Source organism: Chelonoidis abingdonii, chromosome 2 (assembly GCF_003597395.2).
Source record: "Chelonoidis abingdonii isolate Lonesome George chromosome 2, CheloAbing_2.0, whole genome shotgun sequence".
Classification (NCBI taxonomy): Eukaryota; Metazoa; Chordata; order Testudines; family Testudinidae; genus Chelonoidis; species Chelonoidis abingdonii.
The window spans coordinates 55,579,874-55,606,389 of record NC_133770.1 but is presented as its reverse complement, the minus strand read 5'-3'; the positions used below and the strand labels follow the sequence as shown (position 1 = coordinate 55,606,389).

Genomic DNA, 26,516 nt, shown 5'->3' with positions numbered 1-26,516 from the left:
CAACAGTACATAGATTTGAACCTCCTGCAGATCAGCAGGGAACCTGCTGGATATTGCTGGATATTCTTTGAGCATTTTCTCCCCCTTCATCTAAGAACATTTGAAAATATTCCTGAAATGGATACAATTTTCATGCATGGGGGAAAAATTAAATTAACATCAACAATATGGTATATTAAGGAATATGAAGTATACCAGTGAAAGTGCAGGGTAGTAGAAAAGTGAAAAGGTCAACCTAAGGTTGGATTTTCCCACGGCAGTATATGAGTAATTCCCAGTCTCTTCAATGAGTGTTACTCATATCTTTGTATAGAATTCACATGGTTCATTTGTAATGCTCCATACTGCTTTGCAGGAAACCTAAACTTGGATTTCTCATACTAGTCCTTCATTGGCCAGCATGGACCAAAAAATCTTAAAGCAACATGCTTAACCCTGGTAAAGGAACTGTTCTGGAATCCCTGCTGCTCAGTTAAGGAGCAATGATAAAGCAAGAAGTTTATCTAATCCTTTTTTACTAGGACTGTGACAGAGGGATTAAAACTTGATGTGTAGATGAAATGGGAAATAATGGGGAAACCTCAATATTATCAAAGACACTGATCACCTGAGGGAGACAAAGTTTACATTGAGGAAAGTAATGCAGTACAAAACATTTCAAATGGCTCAACATACAAGCAGATAAGAGTGTTCCTATGCAGACAATTTTTTAGAAGATACTTTGAAAACCATCCTTATCTTAATATTTAAGTTTTACTTCAGTGGCTTGTAAGAAGAAAAGTTCAGATACCAATTTAATTAGTCATGCATTTATCCAAATGCTTAAGTGTCAAATGCAAATAACTCTGCATCTATGCTCAGGGATACCTGAATGATTTTGAATTATTACTGCCCTTTCAGGATGTGCATTGCTTGGTACTTTGAAAAAGTTTGACAAGTTTGAGTAGCAAATGTTATCAGTAATGAAGATCACATTGCCCTTATGCATATATTTCTACAAGCCTTCATATTTTTACAGTACCAGTCTTGAAAACTCAACATTTTAATATAATCATAAATGTCACCAAGAACCACTTACACAATTCCTCAGTGCAGCATGAATTTTAATTTTCAATGACTTTATTGAGAATGTTCTGTAAATTTTACAATGAGAAACTTCAACTGCTGTTACACAACTTGCAAATATTTCAAACATAACAGCAATCTTCTATTTTTTTGAATTTTTCTGTTCCATGTTCAGGTCTTGGGATGGATTTTCTTCCTTAGCTTCATTTTCATCTTCCTATAAAACAAAATAAAAAAGCATTACTGGAGTTTCTGAAGAGATACACATTCTGCAGAGCTGTTCATATGTTCAAAAAATATTTACAGAAACAAACCTGTCCATACCTTTCTTTGAGATTTTTTTACATGACTGATAAAACGCTGAAGTTACAATAAGTGCACCATTTTAATCATTAGAAATGTGATCTTAATCAAAAGTTAAATAGAAAATTTTTACCTGCAGCGTCAACTAATTTAGCTGCTTTGAGACTCATTACACAAAGAAAGAAGCCTCTAAAACATAAAAGGTGAAATTTTATGATATTTAAACTTTTGTAGTGGATGCTATTTCACATCTCCCCTTAGTTCTTGACTGTAGGTTTCCACGAAATTGCTTTTAAAATGCAAGAACTTTCATCACTGTCCTGGAAATTACTTTTGAATAGAATCTGCCATTGAAAAATGTTTCATTTTTTTTTAGACCAGATACGTTTACTTCACCATTTGATAAAAGACAATAAATTTAACTTCAGAGACACTTTATGTGCTGCAGCATCGTATTTTTGTCCCATCTAGCATATTTTCTTGACAGGTCTGCCAATTTTCCAATTACTTGTACCACCATATGTTATCTGAAGATCAGTCAGGTCTAAAATAGGAAACATGAGCATGTCAGGCAGCAGCATGCTTACAATATTCTACAGTTTCAACACCAGGAGTAGGGCTCATAATTCACTGTGAGCTCCTCTGGAGCATATTGAATAAATAAAGTGACATCATAATGCCTGTTTCCATAGGAATGAATAGTATCTGGTGTCCAGTACAAAATGTTGACCTCCAAAGTATAAATTTTGGCATCTTCAAAAAATATTTCATGAGACAACTTGTAACACATCTCAGCAGAAAGAGTCCTGCAAACACATACACAGTACAGACTGTCCTATCTTCATACTGTACACATTTTGTTTTACAAAACAAGAAATGTTCCTCAGTCTCAATAAAACAAACAAACAAAAATACATTGAAATTTGGGTGCTATTAAGTGTTCTGGTTTACACGAAAACCCAAACACAGAGGGAGGATGGTGTAATGGTTGGAACCCTAGCCTAGGTACAAGAGACCTAGGTTGTGTTTCCTGTTCTGACGCAGGTTACCTGCGTGACCTTGGAAAAGTCACTTTGTCTCTCTGTGCCTCAGTTCCTCATCTGTAAAATAGAAATAATAGCACTTTCCTAATTCACTGGTTTGTTGAGGATAAAAATATTAAATATTCTGAGGTGCTCTGATACTATGGTAATGGGGCCACATAAGCCCATAAGACAGATAAAGAGTATTGATGGAAACTACCTAGCTAAGTAAATATGGCCATGCATTTCACTATACATAACATACATTTGCAGAGTTAGTTGTTCTATCTAGAAGGACATAATACATTCTGCACATAAATCTCCCCCTCACCTGCCACACACCTTGAAAGAAACATTTTGATTTACATTGCTCACTAAGGGCCAAATGCAAATACATTCACTTTTATGAGCTATTTTTGCTGAATAATTTCCATCATGGTAGGAATGGAGCCCATTGTAGGAATGGAGATTGAGGCACCATGAGATTTTTCACACAACACACAGTCAACCTGTGGAACTCCTTCCCAGAAGATGTTTTGAAGGCCAAGAGTATAACAGGGTTCAAAAAAGAATTAGATAAATTCACTGAGGATAGGTCCATCAATGACTATTAGCCAGGATGGGCAGGGATGGTGATCCTAGCCTCTGTCTGCCAGAAGCTGTGAATTGGCAACAGGGGATGGATGACTTGATGATTACCTGTTCTGTTTATTCCTTCTGGGGTACCTGCCATTGGCCACTGTTGGAAGACAGGATACTGGGCTAAACAGACCTTTGGTCTGACCCAGTATGGCTGTTCTTACATTCTTAGAAGTCTCATATAGATACTGCTGAGAAGGGATGTGTACTGAGCTCAGAGGCATCTCGTCAGTGTCATAAACAGATGGTTAAGGGTTACTGTCTCTTTTATCTGTAAAGGGTTAACTAGCTCAGTAAACCTGGAACACCTGACCAGAGGACCAATCAGGAGACAAGATACTTTCAAATCTCGGTGGAGGGAAGCCTTTGTTTGTGCTTTTTGGGTTTTTCTTTGTTCTCTCTGGGTTCTGAGAGGGACCAGACCTGTATACAGACTCTCCAATTTTCTGAAACAGCCTCTTCTGTTCAATTTAGTAAGTACCAGTTAGAAAGGCGGTTTAGTCTTTTGACTGTTTTCTTTATTTGCAAATGTGTATTTTGCTGGAAGGATTGTATCTCTGTTTGCTGCAGCTTATATTTGTGCTGGGGGGAGCATTCTCTCTAGTATCTATAACCTGAAAGACCCTGTAACATTTTCCATCTTGATTTTACAGAGACACTTTTTACTTTTTTTCTTTCTTTTATTAAAAGCTTTTCTTTTTAATAACCTTAATTGTTTTTTATTCTTGTTTGAGACCCAGGGGACGGGGTCTGGCTTCCACCAGGGTATGTGAAAAGGAAGAGAAGGGGGGGAGGAAAAGCCTGATTTTCTCTTGGGTTAGGATCACTGTCCTCTCTCAGGGGAAGTCTGGAGGGGAGAGAAGGGGGGGAAGGTGACATTTCCTCTTGTTTTAAGAATTCAGGAGTTTGATTCACATTGATCTCCGCAGTGTACCAGGAGAGGGGAGCGATCTGAGAGGAAGAAAGGGATGGGAATGGTTATAGTGTTCTTTGATAGGAGGTATCAAGGGTTTGGGTCTGGGGTCCCCAGGGAAGGGTTGGGGGCCGAAAGTGTCCAAAACACTGTATTTTTGTTGTGGTGGCCAGTCTTATCATTTCTAAGTAGTAAGTTATAGCTTAGAGGGGTTCATGCCAGGTCACCCCATCGTTTTGGACGCTAAGGTTCAGAATGAGGAATGCATACCGTTGACGTCAGCCCAGGAAAATGAGGCAAGCCTAACCAAGAGATCCCAAAGCTACCAAATGACATTTTGCATATTTTTTTATGTATAATTGTAATATCAGATTTAAGGATCAAATTTGTATTCTTAAAATGTCAACAGCGCTATCATTCTCTCCAGCGCTGAAACGACTAATACCTTAGATATTTTGGAGAAAGTGCATATGGAAGGACCAGCTCTTTTTGGTGTAGCTAACTAGTGTTGCTCCAAGAATTGCGGCCTGAGACTATTACCTTCTAGATACCGAGAGTCATTGCTTAAATAAGGACATTGATGTGGTAAGTTACCACTCGAGAGGCCATGGCAGAATTAGCAACAGAGCCCAGACTGTAGGGTTTTTTGCCAAGGTGGGGTGGGGGGAGGGATGGTGGGGTTGCATACCATGGGTTTTACCATGTCATAACCAAGATTGTTTAGCGGCTTAATTGTCTCTATTTACCTGTAAAGGGTTAAGAAGCTCAGTGAACCTGGCTGACACCTGAACAGAGGACCAATGGGGGGACAAGATACTTTCAAATCTTGGTGGAGGGAAGTCTTTATTTGTGTTGTTTGTTTTGTTCGTTGTTCGCTCTTGGGACAAAGAGGGACCAGACGTACAACCAGGCTCTCCAGATCTTTCTGAATCAGTATAGCCAGGCAAGGCAGATTAGTCTTATGTTTGTTTTCTTTTAACTTGTGAATGCTTTTCCTTTTGCTGGAAGGATTTTTACCTTTGTTTGCTGTAACTTTGAATCTCAGGCTGGAGGGGTGGGGGAGTCCCTCTAGTCTATATGAATCTGAGTACCCTGTAAAGCATTTTCCACGCTGATTTTACATGCATAAATTTTACCTTTTCTTTCTTTAATTAAAAGCTTTCTTTTTAAGAACCTGATTGATTTTTCCTTGTTTTAGAATCCAAGGGATTGAGTCTAAACTCACCAGGGATTGGTGGGGGGGAAAAGAAAGGGGGGAGGGTTAATTCCTCGTTTGTTTAAGATCCAAGGAGTTTGGATCCGTGTGAAGCTTCCCAATGCAACCCAGGGAGGGGAAAGTCTGGGAGGAAAAGGAGGGGATGATTAATTTCTCCTTATTTTAAGACCCAAGAGGTTTGGGTCTTGGGTTCCCCAGGGAAGCTTTTGGGGGAACAGAAGTGTGCCAGACACAGACTTCTGGCTGGTCGCAGCGTTACCAGATCTAAGCTAGAAATTAAGCTTAGAAGGGTCCATGCAGGTCCCCCACATTTATACTCTAAAGTTTAAAGTGGGGGAAAAAACCGTGACAACCCAGTTTTTGGCTTCTGTGTCTGGGTGCCATTCAGGGATGCCAGGAGTCCAGTTTTCAGGAACCTGGGTCTCAAACCAAGAGTCCAGTTACCACAGAATGGAGGGAGGCACTGGGTCATTAACCCGAGCCAGCCCCTGCTCACCTCCTACCTGCAAGCAGTCTCTTTTAGGGAGTGACGGGGGATGGGCAAGAGAAGAGTAAGCGATGGGGGCTGGCCTTGGGGGAAGAGGCGGAGAAGGGGATGGGGCCTCAATGGAAGAGGTCGAGCAGGTGCAGGGTCTCAGGAGTGACCAGCAATTAGAAAGGTGGCTACTCTATGGATGGGGTCTGAGCCCTACACCTCCTCCCCCATTGCTCTGCCGGTGCTTGACCATTATGGGCCATAAATAGGAATATTTTTGGCTTCCTGAAATCACACATACTAATAATTAATAGGGGGAGCCCTTGAGCTGCTCAGGGCCTTAGCAATTGCTTAGCCTGTTAATGCCTAGCGCTGGTTCTACCCCACAAGCCAGGCCCCATGTGTGTGCATGAGAAACTGCCACCAAGCCCCATATCAGTTCAGACAGCAGTGGTGGCTCCCAGGCCTGCCTGCTGTTTCTTCACAATAAATAAGGTAAGCTTTTAATAGCTATTACATTATATCTGGTGGGTGTGTGTGTGTGTGTAAATAACTATTTTGTGATTTGTGCCTCACTTGTTAAAAAACTCATGAGCTGCCATTAGCTGAGCCTTGTGAGACTCCAGGTGAAGAAGATTGTTGGTGGATAGGATGTGTGCACCTTCCTGGTTCATTTGATTTAGTTAACTGGAGAAATAACTGTTTTAGGGCTATCTTGACAACAGTTTCAATTACCTGGTAATGCTCCACTTTGTTATTAATTATTTTGTCTTGTGGGTGGGCTACTTTGCCAGTACAAAGTAACACAGGGATAGCTATGTTAGTCTGTATCCACAAAAACAACGAGGAATCCGGTGGCACCTTAAAGACTAACAGATTTATTTGGGCATAAGCTTTCGTAGGTAAAAACCCCACTTCCTCAAATGCATGGAGTGATCAGATCCATGCATCTGAAGATGTGGGTTTTTTACCCATGAAAGCTTATGCCCAAATAAATCTGTTAGTCTTTAAGGTGCCACCAGACTGCTCGTTGTTTTTGCCGCTACAGCTTCTGGAATCAGTAGCTTCTGGAGATGAATTACTATAGTTTGTTTGATTTGATGCAATTATGAAAAAAGTATCCCCTTTACTTCTGTTTTAAGCAGGGAATGGTGTGCCCAAGACACTTCCAAGGTTTAATCTCATGCTGAAGATAAAGGGTAGCCTGGGACCAGAAACAACCTTGGAGAAGCCCATGGCCATATGATGACTATGAGTCTTGAGCTAACGTGTAAAATGTGTTGTCTGCATGAGAGGTGAAGACAATAAATCTTGGGGAATTCAAAAACTAAGTTAAGTAGTAGCTCTCTGAGTTCTTCTAGGCAGACAAGCAAGACGTTTCATTTCTGGATGACTCATCTGTAGGGGAGCTGCAAGTCAGCCTCACACATTTGTAAGTTTTTAAAGAGTTGTCCAAGAGTTCATTATTTTTCTAGTTCATGTGACTTTCACCCCCAATCAATGTCTCCCGTATTCTTTATCCTTTCTTGGCTGTCAGCACCCAATTCTCAATCTCCCCAACACTTACTCCTGCCCTGACATACCCTCTCCCAACTCTTCGCAACACACTCCTCCTGCAATCCTACTTCTGAGCTCCTGCATATCTAACGAAGATGCAGACAGAGGCTTACAAACAGGAAATACAGGCAAAGAAGAGGGGGTAACCTCACTTCCCATTCTCTTTGAGACTCAAGGGAGGGATAAGTATTGAGGGACTTTTATTCTCTCCTAGGGCAAACAAGAAGTTGTGAAAATTTCACTTTGTGCAAGTACAATAACAATTATATGAATTTTTAGTGAGTTTTTAGCATCACTGGAACAAATTAAGCGGCTTTGTGCCAGCTCCCCTTTACTGCTCTACCAAGTGCTTTAACTTTAACGCAGAGAGACCACCTCTAGATGGTAGTTAATTCTATATTCATTCAGTCCATGACCTCTCTGCTGAGACTGACATGGGTGCTAATTAATGTCAACTGCAATAGCAATTTTTGTGATGTGCATTCCTATTAATTTGGAAGTTAAATGTGATTGCCACGTTACTTGGGATGGATCTGGACCAGCATTCCAAATATATTAACAATCTCCTGACCTGGCAGGTCCCACTATCCCTTGAGTTTGTTAACTGGCTATTACAGTAAAATTATAGTTTCCATGCAATTTTTGAAAACACGATTTCCTATACTTCAAGAAGATTTCTTATTATATACAGAATATTTAACTGGTTGTGGTTTCTAAAGTCACTCATAATGTTTGAATTTTCAGCTAAGTGGACTATTTAGCCTAATTATGAAGGAATGATGCTGAATAGACTGAAGATTAAACATATTTAATATATTTGCTTTACTAATTACCACCTACAGTTATACAGCTTCTCATCATTAAGGAACCCACACTATATGGAGTGCACATATAGAGGGTTCATTCACTCACAATTGGAACACACCAACTGTTCTACACCAGCAACTCTAGGTTTTCTCATAAGAGACAGTGAACAGGCATTTTTGCAGGGCAATTCTTAGGTGGGAGCAATAATTACCCAATAAAAAGTCTTCTATTTTTAAGTTAACCATTCAAAACCAGTCTGGGTTGGCAGACAACATTAATACCATTGGTGGCTATTTAGTGGCTTCTGGTAAATGGTCACATTCTAGTTTCCAGTGGACAGATGCTCTGCCATCACAAAATTCATCCTCACAACTAGCATTAGTGATTCAAATTTCCACTATTTTCCTTTTGCTTATTTTAACCATCCTGCTTATAGCCTAGTATATTCAAATAGATTTTTAAGCTGTATAGGCTTTAGAAAAACTTGAGATGGAATATTCTCATATTTGGGTTCATATGTAAAAAGATTGACATAATTGTTACGAATAGATGGTAAAGATCAAATTCACCCTAGTTTCTACCATTTTCACCTACTGATAACAACAGGTCCAAATTTTGAAAAAGCCAGTGCAAACAAATGTCTTGCAAAGTCTCTGAAAAATATCCTTTAAAATATCCTTTAACACAGGCTCTGGTCAATTGTATGAGAGAACTAGTTCTAGAGCTAATACTCTGTTCCAAGATTGCAATCCCACCCACACCTAGGAATTCCACTTCAGGAAAAGACAGTGACTTCTATCTGTCTCACTGCAATTGCTACAATGACTGAGAGGGGACATGATAGCAGTTTTCAGGTATCTAAAAGGGTGTCATCAGGAGGAGGGCGAAAACTTGTTCACCTTAGCCTTTAATGATAGAACAAGAAGCAATGGACTTAAACTGCAGCAAGGGAGATTTAGGCTGGACATTAGGAAAAAGTTCCTAACTGTCAGGGTAGTTAAACACTGGAATAAATTGCCTAGGGAGGTTGTGGAATCTCCATCTCTGGAGATATTTAAGAGTAGGTTAGATAAATGTCTATCAGGGATGGTCTAGACAGTATTTGGTCCTGCCATGAGGGCAGGGGACTGGACTCGATGACCTCTCGAGGTCCTTTCCAGTCCTAGAGTCTATGAATCTATGACATCGCAGATGGCCAGGTCTCCCAGGTCATTCCAGGCTTTATAGTGTGGTTCATATGGTAACCAACATCCAGTAATAAATGAACTTGGGAGCCAATGCAGAGCACAAGTATTATGAGTTTAATGGTAATTTAAGATAACAGCCACAAAATATATGAAACTTATTTACATTTAACAGCCCTATTATTACTTTCACATTGGAATAAATTAAGATTACCTGTCTGTAACTGCTGTTCTTTTATGGTTGTGATAACAGATCAAACTCCTCTGTCTACGTACAGTCACTGGGATCTGACGGCTCAGACTGGTAAATTGGGTCCAAAAAATTTTTAAAAAGGGCCTAAAATCTGCATTTTAAAAGTTGAGAAAGGGAGAGAGAGAAGGAGGTATGGCCATGCAAACTGGGGGCATAGGCAGCATGTCACACCTACAACTATACTTTAGATCAAAGAAAAGTGACAGGGAAAATGGGGTGAGAGGTGGTGAGAAAACTGTATTACAACCACTATCCTCAGAGAATTATAGGTACCAGTATGTTATTTTCACTTCTACAAAGCTGCTAATTATGAGAGATCCACTTCCTAGAAAATACAAAGCTTGAAGGATGACTTATTTCCCAAACACATGTGAGCATGTATAAAAATAAAAGCAAAATGAACTCTTATAAAATGCATGTCATCTGGCCTTGATCCCCTTTACAGGAAAGAGTGAGAGTAAAAAAAGCTGTAGTTCGTATATAAGAAAGACCACCACATAGAGTTCTGAGTGTTCCTTTTTCATCCTTTTACTCAAAAACACGTCACTTTCTTTAAATTCCCATTAGCGGCTATCTGAAGTCTCAAAGAAAAAAATGAATCAGACAGTTACTAACTCCACAGGAAATTAGAGACAATTCTATATATAGAACATGCCATACTACATCTGTCTATTCAGTGTGCTATGAGACACAATAATCTAGATTTGTGCTCTAACACATATCTATAATTTGCCTTCTATATATGTCATATGTAAGAAAAAATATGAAAGAACTCTGAGCCTATAGTTTCATGACAAATAATAGTGAGGAATGTGTTTTGTTATGTATCAAAAAGGAGACGCAGACATCTAAATACCCTCTACTACACAGAAACATCTAATAGGATAAAGATACCAATTTTGTGATGCATAAAATTTAAGCTGGATTAAAAGCCAAACAGGTAGCTACTAGTATAATATTATGGACATCCTAACAAGTGGAAAAGTAGGACCTGACCTACAATACAGTAGTACAACAAAGAATGTCTAAACGCGTAATTGTGGAAAGGCATATTCTTGTACTTGACTGTGGAAGAACTACCATGATTTGTGAGTTAAGGTACTATTCAGCACTGGTAAGGGTGTTAGGGTGGCCACTACAATTAGACACCAAAGATATCAAAACTATAGAGTACTTTCAACTTTAACAACCAAAAAGTACTGAAAATTGACTAGTTAGTGGCTAGAAACCTAACAGAAAAAGATTACTTACTCTATTCAAGAGCAAGGAAAATAATCCTGGTATATTCTCCAAAAGAATAAATGATGTTACATCTTGGAGGGAGCTGTTCATCCTAACAGTTAATCTGACCTGGATCTTATGGAGGTCATAAATGCACCATCAGAGCATTGTGAAGCTCGATCAAAATATGCCCTTCCTGATTAACATGCTAATACAGGCAGTGCGGGGTGACTCACCTCTGGGGTAGGGGTGGAACAGGCCATCTCAGCAGAACCAAAGCAGCTTTACACATTGGTGTTCACTGAAGACAATCAGTGAAGGGACCTGATGCAGATGAGGTCCTTGGGAACTTATCTTTGCCATCCCTGTTGCAAGACACTGCTGCACTGAGTGTTGGAAGGCACTAAGGCCTACAATAGGGAATGACCTTGAGTTTTAAGTTTGTCAAAACAACAACTGAGTGACCTCTGAAATTCACTACAAGGCATTGATAAGTGCCCATCGCAAGACATGATGGTCCACTAATTCAGTCGGCGCTGAAGCATGCAACTCTTTTTCAGCTTGCACATAACACTACCTACTTCTATAATTTTGACCCAACAGTTCCTTTAAATAAGTATGGCTACTCATTAACACTACCCCTATAGAAGTATCTACATATACTGAATGCATAAGTCACATTGAATGGTACTTAAAATCTTTGTTTCCCTTTCCCCTTAACTTTCCCATTTTCTTTGTTTTTACTGGAGCACTTAAGGTTTAGGAGCAATTCTTTTCAGAGCAAAATGACTATTTGAGAACATTCCTTTACTAAGATCTGAGCTATAATATTTGTATCATTAAAGTCTGAGGTAGAAGGCAGACATTTTATCAATTACATCACACAGATTCTGGTAATCAAAACATCACTGAGATGAAGGTAAAATCTATCTGTAAATATTTTCAAGGTTCTTCCCACATACCTCATCAGGCAGGGATTTCAGAAGCTGCTGTGGTTTTTCTTTTGGTGTTAAATTCCTATCTGTTTTCAGCATAAATGGCCAAATTTGGAGGAAAGTGGCTACAGATCAGAGATAAATTAATCTAACTAGTAAGCCAGAAAAGACAGAGACCATCATGTGCTGAAGTGCACAAGCTATTTTTCTTCCAAAACCTGTTATCTCCTCAAAAAGTATAACTGACAAATCTTATAAAGAAGGGTAGTACAGGAATATGGCATATTACTAGAATAGTTCTTTACCAGTGGATATTAGACACAAATATAAATTTCTTATGATGGATGGCAGGTTTGTCACTGCAGCTATACAGTGATAAGGCAGCTGTTTGTTTCCCAAGGAAAGGAGACCCTTGCTACATGGATCATTTTCATAGTGACAGCCTCGACAAGTTTGACATTTGCTTCATGAAGTATTCTGAAGCAGCCATCAAGAAAATGCACCCACTGGGATCACTGGAAAGCTGACAGTCTTACCTTTTAAAGTATATCTCCATTAATTCTTACTGTCAAACCCCACCAATTTCCTACAACAAAATCTTTGCAGATCTGATATAATGGAAGCTATGAATAAGCTAACCATTTTAATGTAAGCAAACATGACATCAATTAACTGGTTGCAGTTCTCTGCCCTCATTTTGTTCAGTAAAAAGAGCAAAGCTGAAGTGATGATGAATATTGTTTCAAAAGGAGTACCGAAATTATGTAGTAAATAGCATCGTACTCTAGGTGGCAATAGAAGACCAAAAGAATTATTTTGCTAACAAAGAGCTTATTTAAGATTTACAAGCAGCTGCATGTTTATGTCAAAACAAACCCCTTTAACTTATAGTGGTACACGAAATTTAAGTATTTCAGATAGTTTGTCAGTGTTTCGTATTTTCCATCGACTTGCTTCTAATTTTGATTAAAGGGATAAATGTGCCATTGCAAAATTCCTTACTGCAAATTTCACTTAATTCTCACTATAGCACTAGGATTTTACGCCAGCTTTCAAACCCTCCATCTGTTTCTCCCTCTTCTTATGAGGCAGCCATTCCATTCAGTGGCCCCTTTGGCTGACTGCCACTGCAGTTGGTATTTTCAGATGGGCAGGTGGTGCTTGGAACCAAACAGTTGTCTTACAAGTTTAGCTAATTTTAATTTGTAGAAAATACTAAGAAAATGTTTGTTCTTTAGCCATCTGAGTCTGTCTTAACTTTTGAAAGCATTAGATTTACATACTTTAAACCTTATGAACAAATGCTTATATATTGTTATGGATCTATAAGACAACTATTAAATGAATGCAAAATGACTTAAGAAGCATTGCCCTGTCTGTGTACAAAGGTAGGTTCCATTAATTTTCTCTTTAGTCTTGGAGTGTGTACTTGTTTTAACTTCCAAGCAAGAATTTGGTACGAGTATGATATTTGCAAAAAGCCATCTTCTAACCATTCAGTTTCACACTCACATATGCAGCTATACACATAAAGAAATAATATTTTTATATTAATGTGATATTGTCAGTAGATTTTTTTATGAAGTAGAAAAGCATGGTCAAAGGAGCTTCAATTTCTATATTACCTGAATATTACATTGCTAAATAAAGAATAACCATCCATAGACTAACAATGCATGTGTTAAAACTATTTCTAAAAAGTACAATACTTTCAATCTTTATTCCAATTACATTCTCTTAATTAATTAAATTCTCTTAATCTACATTGTACATTTGCTTTTTTTGCCTATACTCTTGATGCTAAGAGCAAGTGCAGATATCTAGTGTACTTATAGTAGGTGTACAAGGACAGAAATCTGCTATATCCACACTGAAGTGTTAATATTTTATTTTAATCAATTCCATTTTTTAAGAAGTCCCATTTAAATAAAATCCTTAGGAAGTTATTTTCAAATGTTCATGCTTTTTTAACTACTTTCCTAAATAAGCCTCAATATACAGTCTTTCAGCAATAAGTCTCAACACTATTTTAATTCTCCTCAAAATACTTAATGACATTAAATATCAAAGCATATGCAGATACATAATATAAAACACTTCCCCAAACTATGGGAAAGAATTTTATAGACCTAAGACACACAAAAGATATCACCTTAAATACCGCTGAAGTGAATGTTTTAAACTGCAAGAGAAACTTAACATAATACTACTGCATAATACATTTATCTCAATAACTGAAAAAATATTGACCATAATGAAAATGTTTTAGGTAAAATGAATGCACTGCATGCTTCTGATCAAAATTAATTAGAGTTTTAATGTTTTACAATTCCACCATAATTCTTTAAATGGTGCATTTATTTCATAGTAATAAACACTCGGTTCATTAAGTAAAGTTCAAAATCCGTTGTTATGCGCTACATTTAACAACCTTTGGCCCTTTTCTTCTGTATTTCTTAATTCAGTTTTCCAATGCACTGAATTAGCAATCGAGGAACACAATTAAATTTCATGACTCTGCATATCTGGGATTCTTATTTCATTTAATACAAAGGGCAATTAATCTACCGTTATACACTGAATTCCAACTTCAGTGGGCCATGATAAATACTGAAATGAACATACAGGAAATGCTTAATTAAATTACTGTAAAAAGCAGAACCAAAGTTTTCCTTGTGACAGGAGAAAATGCATATTTAATTAGAAAAAAAATCTAAAACTGGATTATGAATTTAAAGTAATTTGGGAACTCTTAGCAAACCTAGCTGAAATGTATGCAGTAAATGTGGCAGCTAACAATACATGAACTAGTGAAGAGAGATTTTCTCTCATTTTCCCCCTCCTCTCTTACTTTAAAATACGGGATCTTTCTATGTAGTGAATACAGCAACATGGCGATGGCAGAAAACTACACAATAAAAGTCTCTGTTTCTCTTGGAATGTATATATTTTAAAATCAACCTGTTAATGAAGAATGCAGGGTTAGAGGGAGTGGAAAAGATATAGGAACATTCAAAGTCTATACTACAGAGAAGGATAAGAGGACAAAGACAAGACAGACTGAAGGAACAGATCTTTCTTTTTTTTAAAACGTATTACATGGAACTCCTGCCCACATAAATAATGGCTGTCATTCTCTCATTATGACATGAACAAACCAATCTAGCTTTGCTCTTGAGGTTTATGATGTTATCAGAAATGCCAGCGGAATTAGAGATTTATTATATATTGTACTGATCTGAGTATTTTATGTCTTCTTATTACTGGCAGCATTAATACTCCTTCAGCTAAAAGTTACACTTACAAATCAGTTGTGAGAGGATAGGCCACATTTTGGCTACTCAGTGCAAAAAAACCCTAGATGTTTTTTCACTCTGCTCTAGTTTCCTCATCATAACTCATGGGGAAGCCACCTTGTACTCCATCTGCAACATGAGCTGTAAGGGTCATATGTGCCCACTGAAGTCAATGAGAGTTATTTCACTAATTTCAATGCGCAATGGGTCAGGTCCCAAAGAAGTATTCTAAGGCATGGACTAGCCCACATCTTTATGCATGTACATCCCTAATCTAGCAATGAAAATCTTCCATGTCCCACAGAAATTATTCATGGTTTTAATGTGGGGGCGGAGGACAGAACATTGGCAATCAGAATGTGGATGTACTTTTGCAGCATCTGAGAGCTTCCAGGGAGTCAGAATTTGTACTTTCATGTGTAGACTTAAAACTACAAATACCTTATATTTAGGAAGAAACCTCCTCTTATCCATTTGAGTTTAAGGGTCTACTTTCAAAATTTCATGACATCAAATACATGTGAATATGATATGTCAAATACACTATTGCAAATAGTTTATATTTAATTTTTCTTTTATTATAATGGTCTTTGGGGCAAAGAGCATGTCTGCCTCTGTGTTAATGAGGGGCTACCATCCTGCTCTCATTGGGGTCTCTGGGTCTAATACAAATATTAGATGGGCACCTGTTCATTATTATTGATCATCAGGTCTTACAAGGGAAAGGCAGAACCCTAATTTCAATGGAACTATTCACATATTCCAGTTAAGAACGTATATGTGTTCTGAACTGAGATCTTAAATAGTTTTTTGGTTTTGTTTTGTTTTGTTTTTTTTAAAGGCTCACTTTCAACTTTAAGGTAACATTAGGGGTCTTGTTTGAATACATGGGTAAGCCTGGAAAATCCATATTCTAGTTGAAATTCCACTTGTGTTTCTGTGTCCTTAAAGTCCCAGGAATGTTTTTTTTTTTTGTTTGAATCACAGGATGACTATTTTACACATTTAGGACTCTGCTCTGATCTATGTAGTTTAATTTTGCTATATGTTAAAAATCAGCTGCATGTCTGTCTAGAAGCTGATTTTAGAAGGTATGTGGCAATGCTCAATTATGTAACAAAATAAAAAAAATAAGCCCTTTAGTACAGTTACTGCTGCAATTAATGAGCAGAGAAGATTAGAGTTCCACTTCTTATCCAGTGTATACAACACAAGCTTAAATATCTACTGAGGCAAAAAATCACATTACATTCATATGAAATAAAAGTTATGTGCTATAACAGGGGTAGGCAACCTATGGCACACGTGCCGCCTTCGGCACGCGAGCTGATTTTCAGTGGCACTCACACTGCCCAGGTCCTGGCCACCGGTCTGGGGGGGCTCTGCATTTTACTTTAATTTTAAATTGAAGCTAAATTGAAGCTACTTTACACACAACAATAGTTTAGTTATATATTATAGACTTATAGAAAGAGACCTTCTGAAACCGTTAAAATGTATTACTGGCACGTGAAACCTTAAATTAGAGTGAATAAATGAAAATTCAGCACACCACTTCTGAAAGGTTGCTGACTCCTGTGCTTTAATATTTTACTTATTCCTATAGTGCTTTGATAGGCTTTATTTCAAAGCTGTAAGGAAATATATAGCCGTAGGTAAAGTGATAAGATTTGTTTGATGTGAGATATCCTTCTTGCTTTCACAGATTTATTAATTAAAATGAAAAGAAATGAGGGGTTCAATCAATGCGCACACATCAATATGGAAGAGCCTTTACTTAGCTTGCTGAACTAGCCCTAAGTAAATGAAGGTTAGACAAATGTTGCCTAAATAAAGATTATACATGTATGTTAACACATGCCCTACTGGAATATAGTAAACTGGAAGTAATTTATATACATGAAATAAGAACATTAACACTAAATTACGGCTACATCCTTTTCTCTGCTTCCATGAATGGAAAGAAGCCATACAGCTGAAATCTGCAGCACGCTCCCATCTTCCCCGGGACATCACAGAAAATTCTCCACTGAAGGTGTACAGGGTCCAGGCTCTGTGAGTTCTTTGGTAGGATTAGGGTGAGCAGTAGGTCCGTACATCCAGTTGGGAGATAATTCTGATACAATCAGCATTAGCTCTTGTAGCCTCTCCTCAGTGGTTGCCTCTGAGGGGAAGGGAGTCAGGCAATGGAACTTGCTGTCAGAGAGCGGCAAGGCTAACGGGGCACTTACAGAAAGGTACAAGGACTTCACAGCTACCTTTAGTTCTGTGTGGATCCATCTATTGCCTTAGGGGACCAAATTCCTGATCCTCAGGAGTGCAAACCCTTCACCAACCAATGTCTGTGTTGAAACTTATAGTCTCCTATGTACATTTTTTCCATGTAGTGGTGATACCTGATATTATCCAGATATTTCTGTTAAAAATATTCTTGTGTGTGAGGGAAAAAACTATGGCACTATCCTACCATAAATTTTATGAGACATTTCTACCATTGTTCAACTTAACAAAATATTATAGCCTTTGAAATTTTTGTCCCCATAATCTATTTATAGAATTGAAGTAAATTTATAATACTATAATCCCCACCCCGTTACTCTTTATTCATTCTTCCCCTCCAAGGGAATCTTTTGTATGATTTCCTCAAAAGCTATCCACAAATTTCCTTAAAGAATATTATGGCAATCAATCACCAAGACTTTTCCCACATCCAGCTAAGATGGACCTATTAAGCTTGTTGGACTGAATGGATCAGGAATACAACAACTCAGCTCTGTGGATGGAAATAAGGAGTAAATTTTTGACAGTGAGGGTAATTAACCATTGATACAATTTACCAAAGGTCGTGGTGGATTCTCCATCACTATCAATGTAATTCTGGGAATTATTTTGGGGGAAGTTCTAAGGCCTGTGTTGTACAGGAAATCAGACTAGATGATCACAATAGTCCCTTCTGGTCCTGGAATCTATGAATCTATAAACCGAGTAGAGAGGCTATGGATTTGGGAGTTGGCGTTAAGAGGTGAGGGTTATGGTTTCCTCCCTCCTCAAAGTGATGCTGAGAGCCACTGAACCAAACTGTAAACCCTGTGTATGATGGAAACCCCTTCAAGGGGGGTGGTACAGCACCCCTAGTTCTAGCACCTTTCCCCCCACATATTAATATGGTTTTCATTTTTTTTATTCTATTACTTTACCTGAAAATAATGCATATAGCCCTGGTGTTTGCGGGGTCAGGGCCCATATGAGTAGTAAATAGAGAAGTTTGAGTCAACTATTACATTTAATGTACCAAAGCTTAACTATTAATCAACTTGAAAATTTAAGAATGAAAGCAATATGTATTCAAATATAATAAATTCACCTCTATCTCCCTTCTAGTCTTCTGGGTTTTGATATCTAGTATTTTTGTGTTACTATTGTATTCCTTGGTAGGTTTGGGGAGTGAATATATTTGTGAGAATAGTAATTACATGTAGCTAAGTCTTACTGTAGTTCTATGCTTTGTTTAAAAAACTGACAAATCTTCAATGCATACATTGTTTAAGCATTGTACTATTACTTCCTGCACCACAAAAAGAATAAAAAATAAAGTATCTTTAATATTCATAAATATTAAATACATTTTTATATTATACCAAATAATTGTGTGCCTACTGCAAATGATGCGATATTCATTTAAGCACTATTATAAGTAAAATTTTCTCAGAGGAAATTTGTAAGAGTAAAATATGCATCAAAATATTCAGTTAACTTTCACAAAAAAAATAAATAAATCTGTCAGTCAACATTTTCTAGTCAATCTGGAAAAAGACATGTCACCTGTCAAAATGTCATATCAAATCCAAAGGCAGACCTTGCCCTAGTCTAGACATTTATGATGAAGAGGGCTCCTAACCTCTGATAAATCTAGAGACTGTTCTTCCACAACACTGGATCAAAGGTGTCTAGCAGTCTGAGATCAGCACACAAACGCAAAACCTTGTTAAAAGACTTAGGGGGAAAAAACACTCAGATGTGATTCAATTACAGTAACGCAACAATGAAAAAAAAAGATACCTAAAACTAGGCACAATTTGACAATAACTAATTAGAGTTCTGCTTTTTATGGCAGTACAGCCCATTACAGAATACATATTATAAATCACTATTTACCTACTATTTCCTAAGCTGCTGCAGTCATTTAACATCAAGGAAAACTCTTCATGCAACTTGAACATTTCCATTCCTTCAAAATCTATTCACTCAAAAGATGTTTTTGCCTTACATATTGCAATATCTCAATGCCATTAGTCTATACAATGTATTAAGGGCAACATCATGCAAACACACATATAACTTTAGAAACATAAGCGGTCCAACTGAACTCAAATTAAATCAGCACAAAGTGGTCCCATTTAACTCTGGTACTACTCACTTGAGAAAAGTTGTTCATATGAGCATCTGCAGGATTGGGTCCTAACTGAGCTCAATATTTATCTTGAATAGATTCATGGCCATGGATGTGGTTTTATCCTGTGGGTACTTAACAGAACTATGTTTTATAAGATCTTTCATACAAGTGAGTATTATTTTAGTCAGGCAAAAATAACACTATCATTTTCCTCAGTGTTTCCCTACAATGTTAAACTTGCTAAACTAATATATTTTTATTATAAACACTATATCATAACTGAGCGTGATGCCCACTTACTCAATCTACTTAGTGACCATCTATTTTTTTTGTCTTTGTCTTTTCTAATTTTAAACATATAAGCTCAGGCAACCTGATATGAAGATTCCAAAAATGAGGGGGCATTTCTTTTTCTTTCTTTTTTTGGTTGTTCCCTTCTTCAACTGACAGTTGAAGTGAATTTGCATCCATCTCCTTTCCTGCTTAAGCTCACAGAATAGAAAATTGAGTGGAAAGATCTATAATCCTGTGGGAAAAAAAGATTCACATTTTGCTGTGGCAAATATTCAGTCTCTGTCATTGATATGCTGTACTTTTGTTACTTGCCTCTGTTGAAACCTATATTACCTGTATTTCTCTCTCACATATTCATATCTCAGTCAGTATAATAAAACAAGAAATGCGTAAGCATTTTACTTGCTACTGTAGCTTTTCCATTTGTTTAATTCCATATTTAAATTCAGCAACAAACGTAATGATAGTGGTTGCTTAAAAGTAAAATGATAATTTAAAAATCTGATTATGATGAAAAGCAGCAAATACTGTATGTTAATACATATTGTTTCAAGCTGAATTTTAGTCTCCCTACAATGAACTGCTAATTTCCATAGCCCTGTGGTGCTCTCTTCACACACTTAACTGACACATCCACAGTGACACATTAATCATTGTGACTACAGCTGGGCTAAGCTATTTTCAGTTCACATAATTTCAAGAAAATAAAACATTTGGAATGATATTTCTAAAAAAGGGAAAAACTGTGAAGTTTGTAGGCTATTCTCTCTCCAATTCTCTCAACTGACAGAAAAACTAGGCGAAACCTCAGCCTTGGAAGGTCTGTAGCCCCCTCCAAGACCTACATGTCCCATTTTGTAAGTTTACAGTACCGTGATTACATGTAACTCCCACTAGCCACTGGTCTTGCATGAAGCCACAGCAAACTGTTAAAAAAAATAATGGGTTCCAAAGCAATCCAAATACAGTTAAATAGTTTCCAAATTTCTGTGTTGAGATTACATTGAGTAGTTCTGCCTCTTTTCATGACCATGTAATGCATATATATACCTCTAACATTTAATTATCGATCAGTGCGTCAATTGAGAATGGATTATTATGAAAACATTGGGGGAGATGTGCAGCATCTGGAGTCCATATTGATTTGTACCGATTGCCATAAGGCCTGAGCCAGAGGACAGGCCCCCGTTGCATCAGGCATTGTGTAAACACATTGTAAAAGATAGGCTTGTCCTGAAAAGATTACAGTCTAATCAGAAAAAAGACACTCTGCGTGGGGGGGAGGGAGGATGCGGAAGGGAGAAATAACATAAAAGCAAAGTGATGAGTGTAATGATGGACACACATCTTGTTAACAACTTTTTTTCATGGACCCAGACGGGTGATATATCATGGGTTGGAAACGGGATATCATCAAAATAAGTAAAGCATTTTTACATATACACATTAGATACCTCTTTATAGATACACTCTAAATCCTGACCATACCTGACAGCCCTTCAATCTATCCATTATCAGCTGGTCAATTCACTGCAGAGCTGGTTGCAGAGAAGGGATGTGAAGGAGGAAAGGACCATGGCTTTATGGATCAGATCAAGGAGGTCATTCCACACATAAAGGACAGGGTGGTGGAAAGCATGGAAACTTTAGTATGAGAAGCTGACAAATGGGCAGATGCGGCTGGCACTGTTAGCTGAGTTGAGGAGAGGTGACACAATAACAGTTTATAATCTAAACAAGTGCCAGTAGCCCACAGTGGGCTAAAACAAATAACTGAAATAACTGTGTGCAGAAAGGGGTACGGTCTGAGCACAGAATTTGGATCAGGAACTTCTGAGTTCTGATCTCAGCTCTCATATTGGTCTGCTACTGATTATCTTTTTGGCTTTGGAAAAGCCAAACTCACTGCTTCAGTAATTCTATCTGTTAAGAATGGATAATAATGGTTACCTACTCTCGTAAAGAGCTTCATGGATGAAAAGCTTTATATAAGTATTGTTATATTCAGAAAGCACAGAAAGCTTTAAAAGCATTAACTTTCAGTGCAGAGAATTACCTGTTCCACCTCAGCCCAGCAAAAGGATAGATAAAATGAATGCAGTTATTGCAAGAAATTGTATAGCTCTAAATTTTGAAGCATCAATTCCCTCCCCCCCCCAAAAATTAACAACATTTGAAAACAGGTGTTTTATGGTATATGATATAATAAAATATACTGCAAGCTATAAAATATGCAAAGGAGTCATTTCTAGTTGAAAGAAGCCTGACTCCCATCTAGTAGCTCCTTTAGCTGGACAATTGCTCCATGAGCAATTAGAAGGCAACATATGGGCAGAAGTAATCTGACTTAGAGTGGGAAAGAGCAGTTATTTACCTTGCACAGGAACTGAAATTCTTCAAGATGTGTGGCCCCTATCTGTATCCTACTTGAGGTGCACTTTCACTTCATAGGTCTGAGACCAGAGAACTGTTCACTAGCAGTGTTTGTTGGTCTGTGCCTGTTGTCATAAGGTATATTTCCCAAATCTGAACCTTAGCGTCCAAAATTTGGGTACTTGCATGAAACCTCTAAGCTTAATTACCAGCTTAGATCTGATAGCCTGCTACCGACGATCGGGGTCAAGAAATTGGGGGTGTTTTGGGGTAGCTGATCCTCCCACCCCCACACCTTCCTGGCGTGGGGTTGGCTCCAAGAACCCAAATCCCCCTGATTCTTAAAACAAGAGAAATAAGATCAGTTCCCCTTGCCCCCCCGCTCCGGTCTCCCTCCTCCTGTGATGTCCCAGCCACAGTGCCGGAAAACCGATCAAGAGACTTTCACGTCTACGTAGAAACACGCTTATTAACCTGGCCACCAGGCACATAAAAGTTGGCCTCTCATCCGCCACCTCTCAGGTCCGGTCGCCTCGCCCCACAGTCTCCTTGTTTCAACCGCATGGCTTCCCTGCTGCATCGGGGGGAGTGAGCCTGTGGGGGTGAGAAGACAAGTGGGGGACTAACCAGGAAAAGATTCAAGTGTGCAGGTGGGGTGTTCTTAAAAGAAATCTTTTGTGTAGTATAAAGAAAGGAAAAAGTAAAGGAATTTGGGACTGTCGTGTAAGGGACTTCAAGACGGTAAATATACAGGGTCCTATAGGCAGACAAGGAAGAAACTTGCTCGCTGGCAGGTTACTGAATAGGGCAGCAATTGGCCGACCTAATATTTCCGGGAGCAACTAAAACATGAGATAGAGAGAGTGTTTAACTGGATTCCAGCCGATCCCACACTGGGGTGCCAAATAGAGGAAACACACAATGCAAAAAAAACCGCTAAGGATCGGGCGCTCGTTTGAAGAGTGGATGGGCCGGGGGGCGGCTCTGACTAGTTGTGCCAGCGCATGGGTGTGTAGTACGTTTTGCAGGAAGGCCTGTAGGGTGAATTGTCGAGCGTGGGCTGGGGTCCCTTCTTCGGTTCGAGATGTGTCGCTCGCTGGCTCTGGGGCGCGGGCTCCCAGCAGGGGCGGAGGAAGATGAAGGTGCGCGTTTTGCTGGTGGGGAGCTGAGGCACCGAGTATCGAGTGGGGCTAGGACGGGAGGCGTTCCGCTGTGGACAAGGTGGACTACGCGTTACTCAGCGGGGCCAAAACTTCCCTCAGCTTGTGCACATTTCTTCCCGTGCTAGCCCCGCTGTGAAGGGCGTTGAAAGTAATCTTGGTCTCGCTTGATATGGGTTCTGCTGGTTCAGGCTGTTGTTGGTTAACCTTTACAGGTGAAGAGAGCATGTAACCCTTACAGTCTGTTTCAATGAACCCCTAATGAGCAAATCGCAGAACAGTGGGGGAACCCACTGGCGGTGATTTCTTCCTAGAGACTTTAGAATAAAGCAGATAAACAATCAGGATTAATGATCATACTGAAGTATGTACCTAACAGACTTTCTAACATTTTAAGGACAATTTTACCCACCGTTGAAGACTTCGGGACTTGACGAGAGCGTGCATCCCCAGGCTACCGGCGTTGTTTACAAGCAAGCTCCGCTCTCCTCGGCCTCGGTGAAATTCCTGTTGAATCCGGTGCTGGAACGAAATCAAAAATCTTAGGGAGGGAGTCCATCATGGAAAACTTCGGCCGCAGCGCTGAGTCCATGTGCAGGAGGGGGTGTTTGTTGTTCCCCGTGGTCGCGGGTGCGTATGAAGCCCTTTAGCGCAGCCTGGTCGGTCTGTACGAACGGCTATCCCAAAGTATGGGCGTAGCTTTCCAGGGGTATACAATGGCGTAGCATTCCTTTTCACTGATTGACCAAAGTGACTTCCCTCTCGACAGTTTTTGCTGACGAAACACGACGAGAAGTTGGACTGGTCCTTTCTGCATGAGAACTGCTCTACACCAGCTCAATCATCTGTGGTTCTAAGGAATGGTCTTGTCAAAAAGTCGCGGCCCTTAGCAAGGGTCGACCGTGAGTGGTCGCCTTAAGCTGGGTAAGCTTCTTTGCCTCGTCAGTCCACTTAACCGCATTTGTTGGGTTTTCTGGTCATGTTCGGTCATGGCAGCCAGATTTGGCTGTAGTGCTGGTACAGATCACCTTAGTACCCGGCCAAACTGAAGAAGGAATTGGACCTGATTCTTTGACTGTGGGAACGGCCACTTTGGATAGCATCACTTTGGCCTGTAGGGGGTTTATGGTTAAGTTTCCACAGTTTTTCATGGTCCTAGCCAGCAGATTAGATCACTGAAATTGGTACGGATTGTCGGGGCACCAGCCTCGGCAAACCATGTCTGTTAGGGCCTGGACATAGCTTTAGCCTGGTGTGCAGAGGCCGACGCTCGGCCATACGGCGTAGTCAAACCACGAAAGTCAGTATGTACCTGCTTCCTCTGGGCGTCTTTTTTGGGAAAGGACCCAGATATCCCAGCTACCGCGCATGGGACCTTCTCAAGTATGGAAGTGTCTTGGAGAGGGACCTTGACGCCTGGTTTGGGCTTTCCCACTGCTTTGGCAACCTCACAAGACGGACATACTTGGATGTCCTTGCCCATGACCTCACCAGTGGAAGGACTTCCCAGCCTTCGTCTCGTTCTGTCCACTCCTACATGGCCATGGATGATTATGGGGGATAAGCTAAGAGCTTCCCGGTCTATAGTTGGAACACCAACTGTTTTTGAGCGCTGCCATTTCCTGGTGTCCACCAGAAGAATTTGTTCTTGTAGAAAAGTCCTGGTCTATACACCTCGGGATCGTTAGAAGCGGTGAGAGCGTGGAGTGCTCCGGCCACCCGTGCGCCAAGCTTTCTGAAGGCTGTCATCCTGGCTTCCTGCTCAGAAATCTGGAACTGTTCCCTTGAGGCTGGGGACACCAAGTTTCTTCTTGGACTGTGACTTGGGCTTGGTCCCCCTGGAACGATGTAGGTTGATGGGTTTTTTCTGTGCGCCTGGTGAATCGTCTCGCAGCTCGGCTGGTGCATCCAGTGGTATTTCAGGCTCGGCTGAGCTCTGGTATGGTCTGTTCTGCTGTTCTGCCAGTTCAGGCTCGCTGGCGATCTGGCGTTGAAAGGTTGAAGATGTGGGTAGCAATTGCTTGGCAGGCTGTGCTGAGTGCTGGTTGCTGTTCCAGTTTGCCGGCCTGGGCTGGAGGCAAGCTGTGCCTGTTTTTCAGATGTACAAGACCGGGTCCACTACCGTTCTGTTTGGGTCTGGTAACACGGCCGGGCTTGTGAGAGCTTTCAGGACAGGAATGAGTCGGAAGCTTGCCTGGCTGCTGCGTGAACCATTCCCATCTCTCTGGCCCCTTACTGTTGGCCAAGTTCTCACCCCAGTAGATGGGAGAATGGAAATATTGTCTAGACTGCAAAAGTCCACATTCTCTTGAACCCTGTACTGTGTAGATCACGTAGTATTCCGATCTGGGAAGAGGTATCAAATCAATGGTTGACCAGACTAGGTTAGTGGACCTGGTTGGAGGGTACGAGCCCAGACTTCAGCTGTGCAAGTCTAATTGCCTGTGTGACATGAAGGGGTAATGGCAGCTCGGGGCCTTTGGGTGAGAAGTTTGGGTCGACGAAGGATTGGATGCAACTTGTGCCCTCATGTCTCTCCACACGGTCACCATGTCATCTTACCGCCTCAACTCTCAAATGTTTCCCTTTCCTCCAAGGGTATTTGCGAGAGGCATACTGGGTCCTGGGATCTTTGGTGTGTGGTGGTGTACTGACGCACGCGAGTTGGGGAGGTTCCTTGGGCAGAGACTTAGCCTTTTATGTTCCCGTATCATACACTTAAAAGCAATCTCTCAGCTGACTGGATCACGGTGCATCGGGTGATTACTTGGAAATTGGTGACGTGGAAGAATGAGGTGTCTGTGTGTCTCCTTGGGTGTAGTGGGGTTCTTGGTGCCTCTTACGGATTTGTTATGGGTTTAATGTCGCGATGGTGCCTCTGCGGTATTCATGTCCTCTAATAGGCTTTTTCTTTCTAACACTCCATCCATTGGTACCAATCTCCCCGCCTCGATTAGCCGTTTTGGTTCCCCATCCAGGATTACCTCTACTATTTCCATGGAGAACAACGCATAAAGAAGTGCTCCATTTTGTATCAAGGAGAAGCATGCTCATACATATTTTAACACTTTGCTCCTGACTAGTTTCAGCTTCATAATTCCTTGCAATGGTGGTTAGCGTCGTGTCGGTGAATGAACCCATACCTGGTTTCAAATTTTTGGTTTCTGAACCGCCGATGGGCATGTCAGGTGTCTAGTCCCCATCTGATACGGCCTGGTTTCACCAAAAGTTTATAATCGATGTGCTTGTTCATTTTTCTCCTAGGGCATCAGCGCCACTCTGCCTAAGGGTGCACTGAGCAGTGGCCTCATTTCTAAACCATGTACTGGTCCTGCTGAGGAGATGCGGTACAAGCACACGGCTCTTCTTTTCCCAAAATTTTATAATAAAGAAGTGCCTCAGTGTCATCA

General features: G+C 39.9%; 1 protein-coding gene across 3 annotated transcripts in view; it reads right to left on the bottom strand.

Moving 5' to 3' along the window:
* Positions 1 to 1,101: 1,101 nt before the first annotated feature.
* Positions 1,102 to 26,516, bottom strand: part of PHF14 (PHD finger protein 14) — a 302,948-nt gene continuing 277,533 nt past the window's right edge. For 2 of the 3 annotated variants that reach the window (XM_075062378.1, XM_075062380.1), the window contains one exon: positions 1,102 to 1,282. In XM_075062378.1, the coding sequence (XP_074918479.1) occupies positions 1,208 to 1,282 (75 nt within the window). In that variant the 3' untranslated portion in view covers positions 1,102 to 1,207. Of the gene's footprint in view, positions 1,283 to 20,454; positions 20,500 to 26,516 lie in introns of those variants that run through there. The other variant, XM_075062379.1, reaches the window with a different exon arrangement.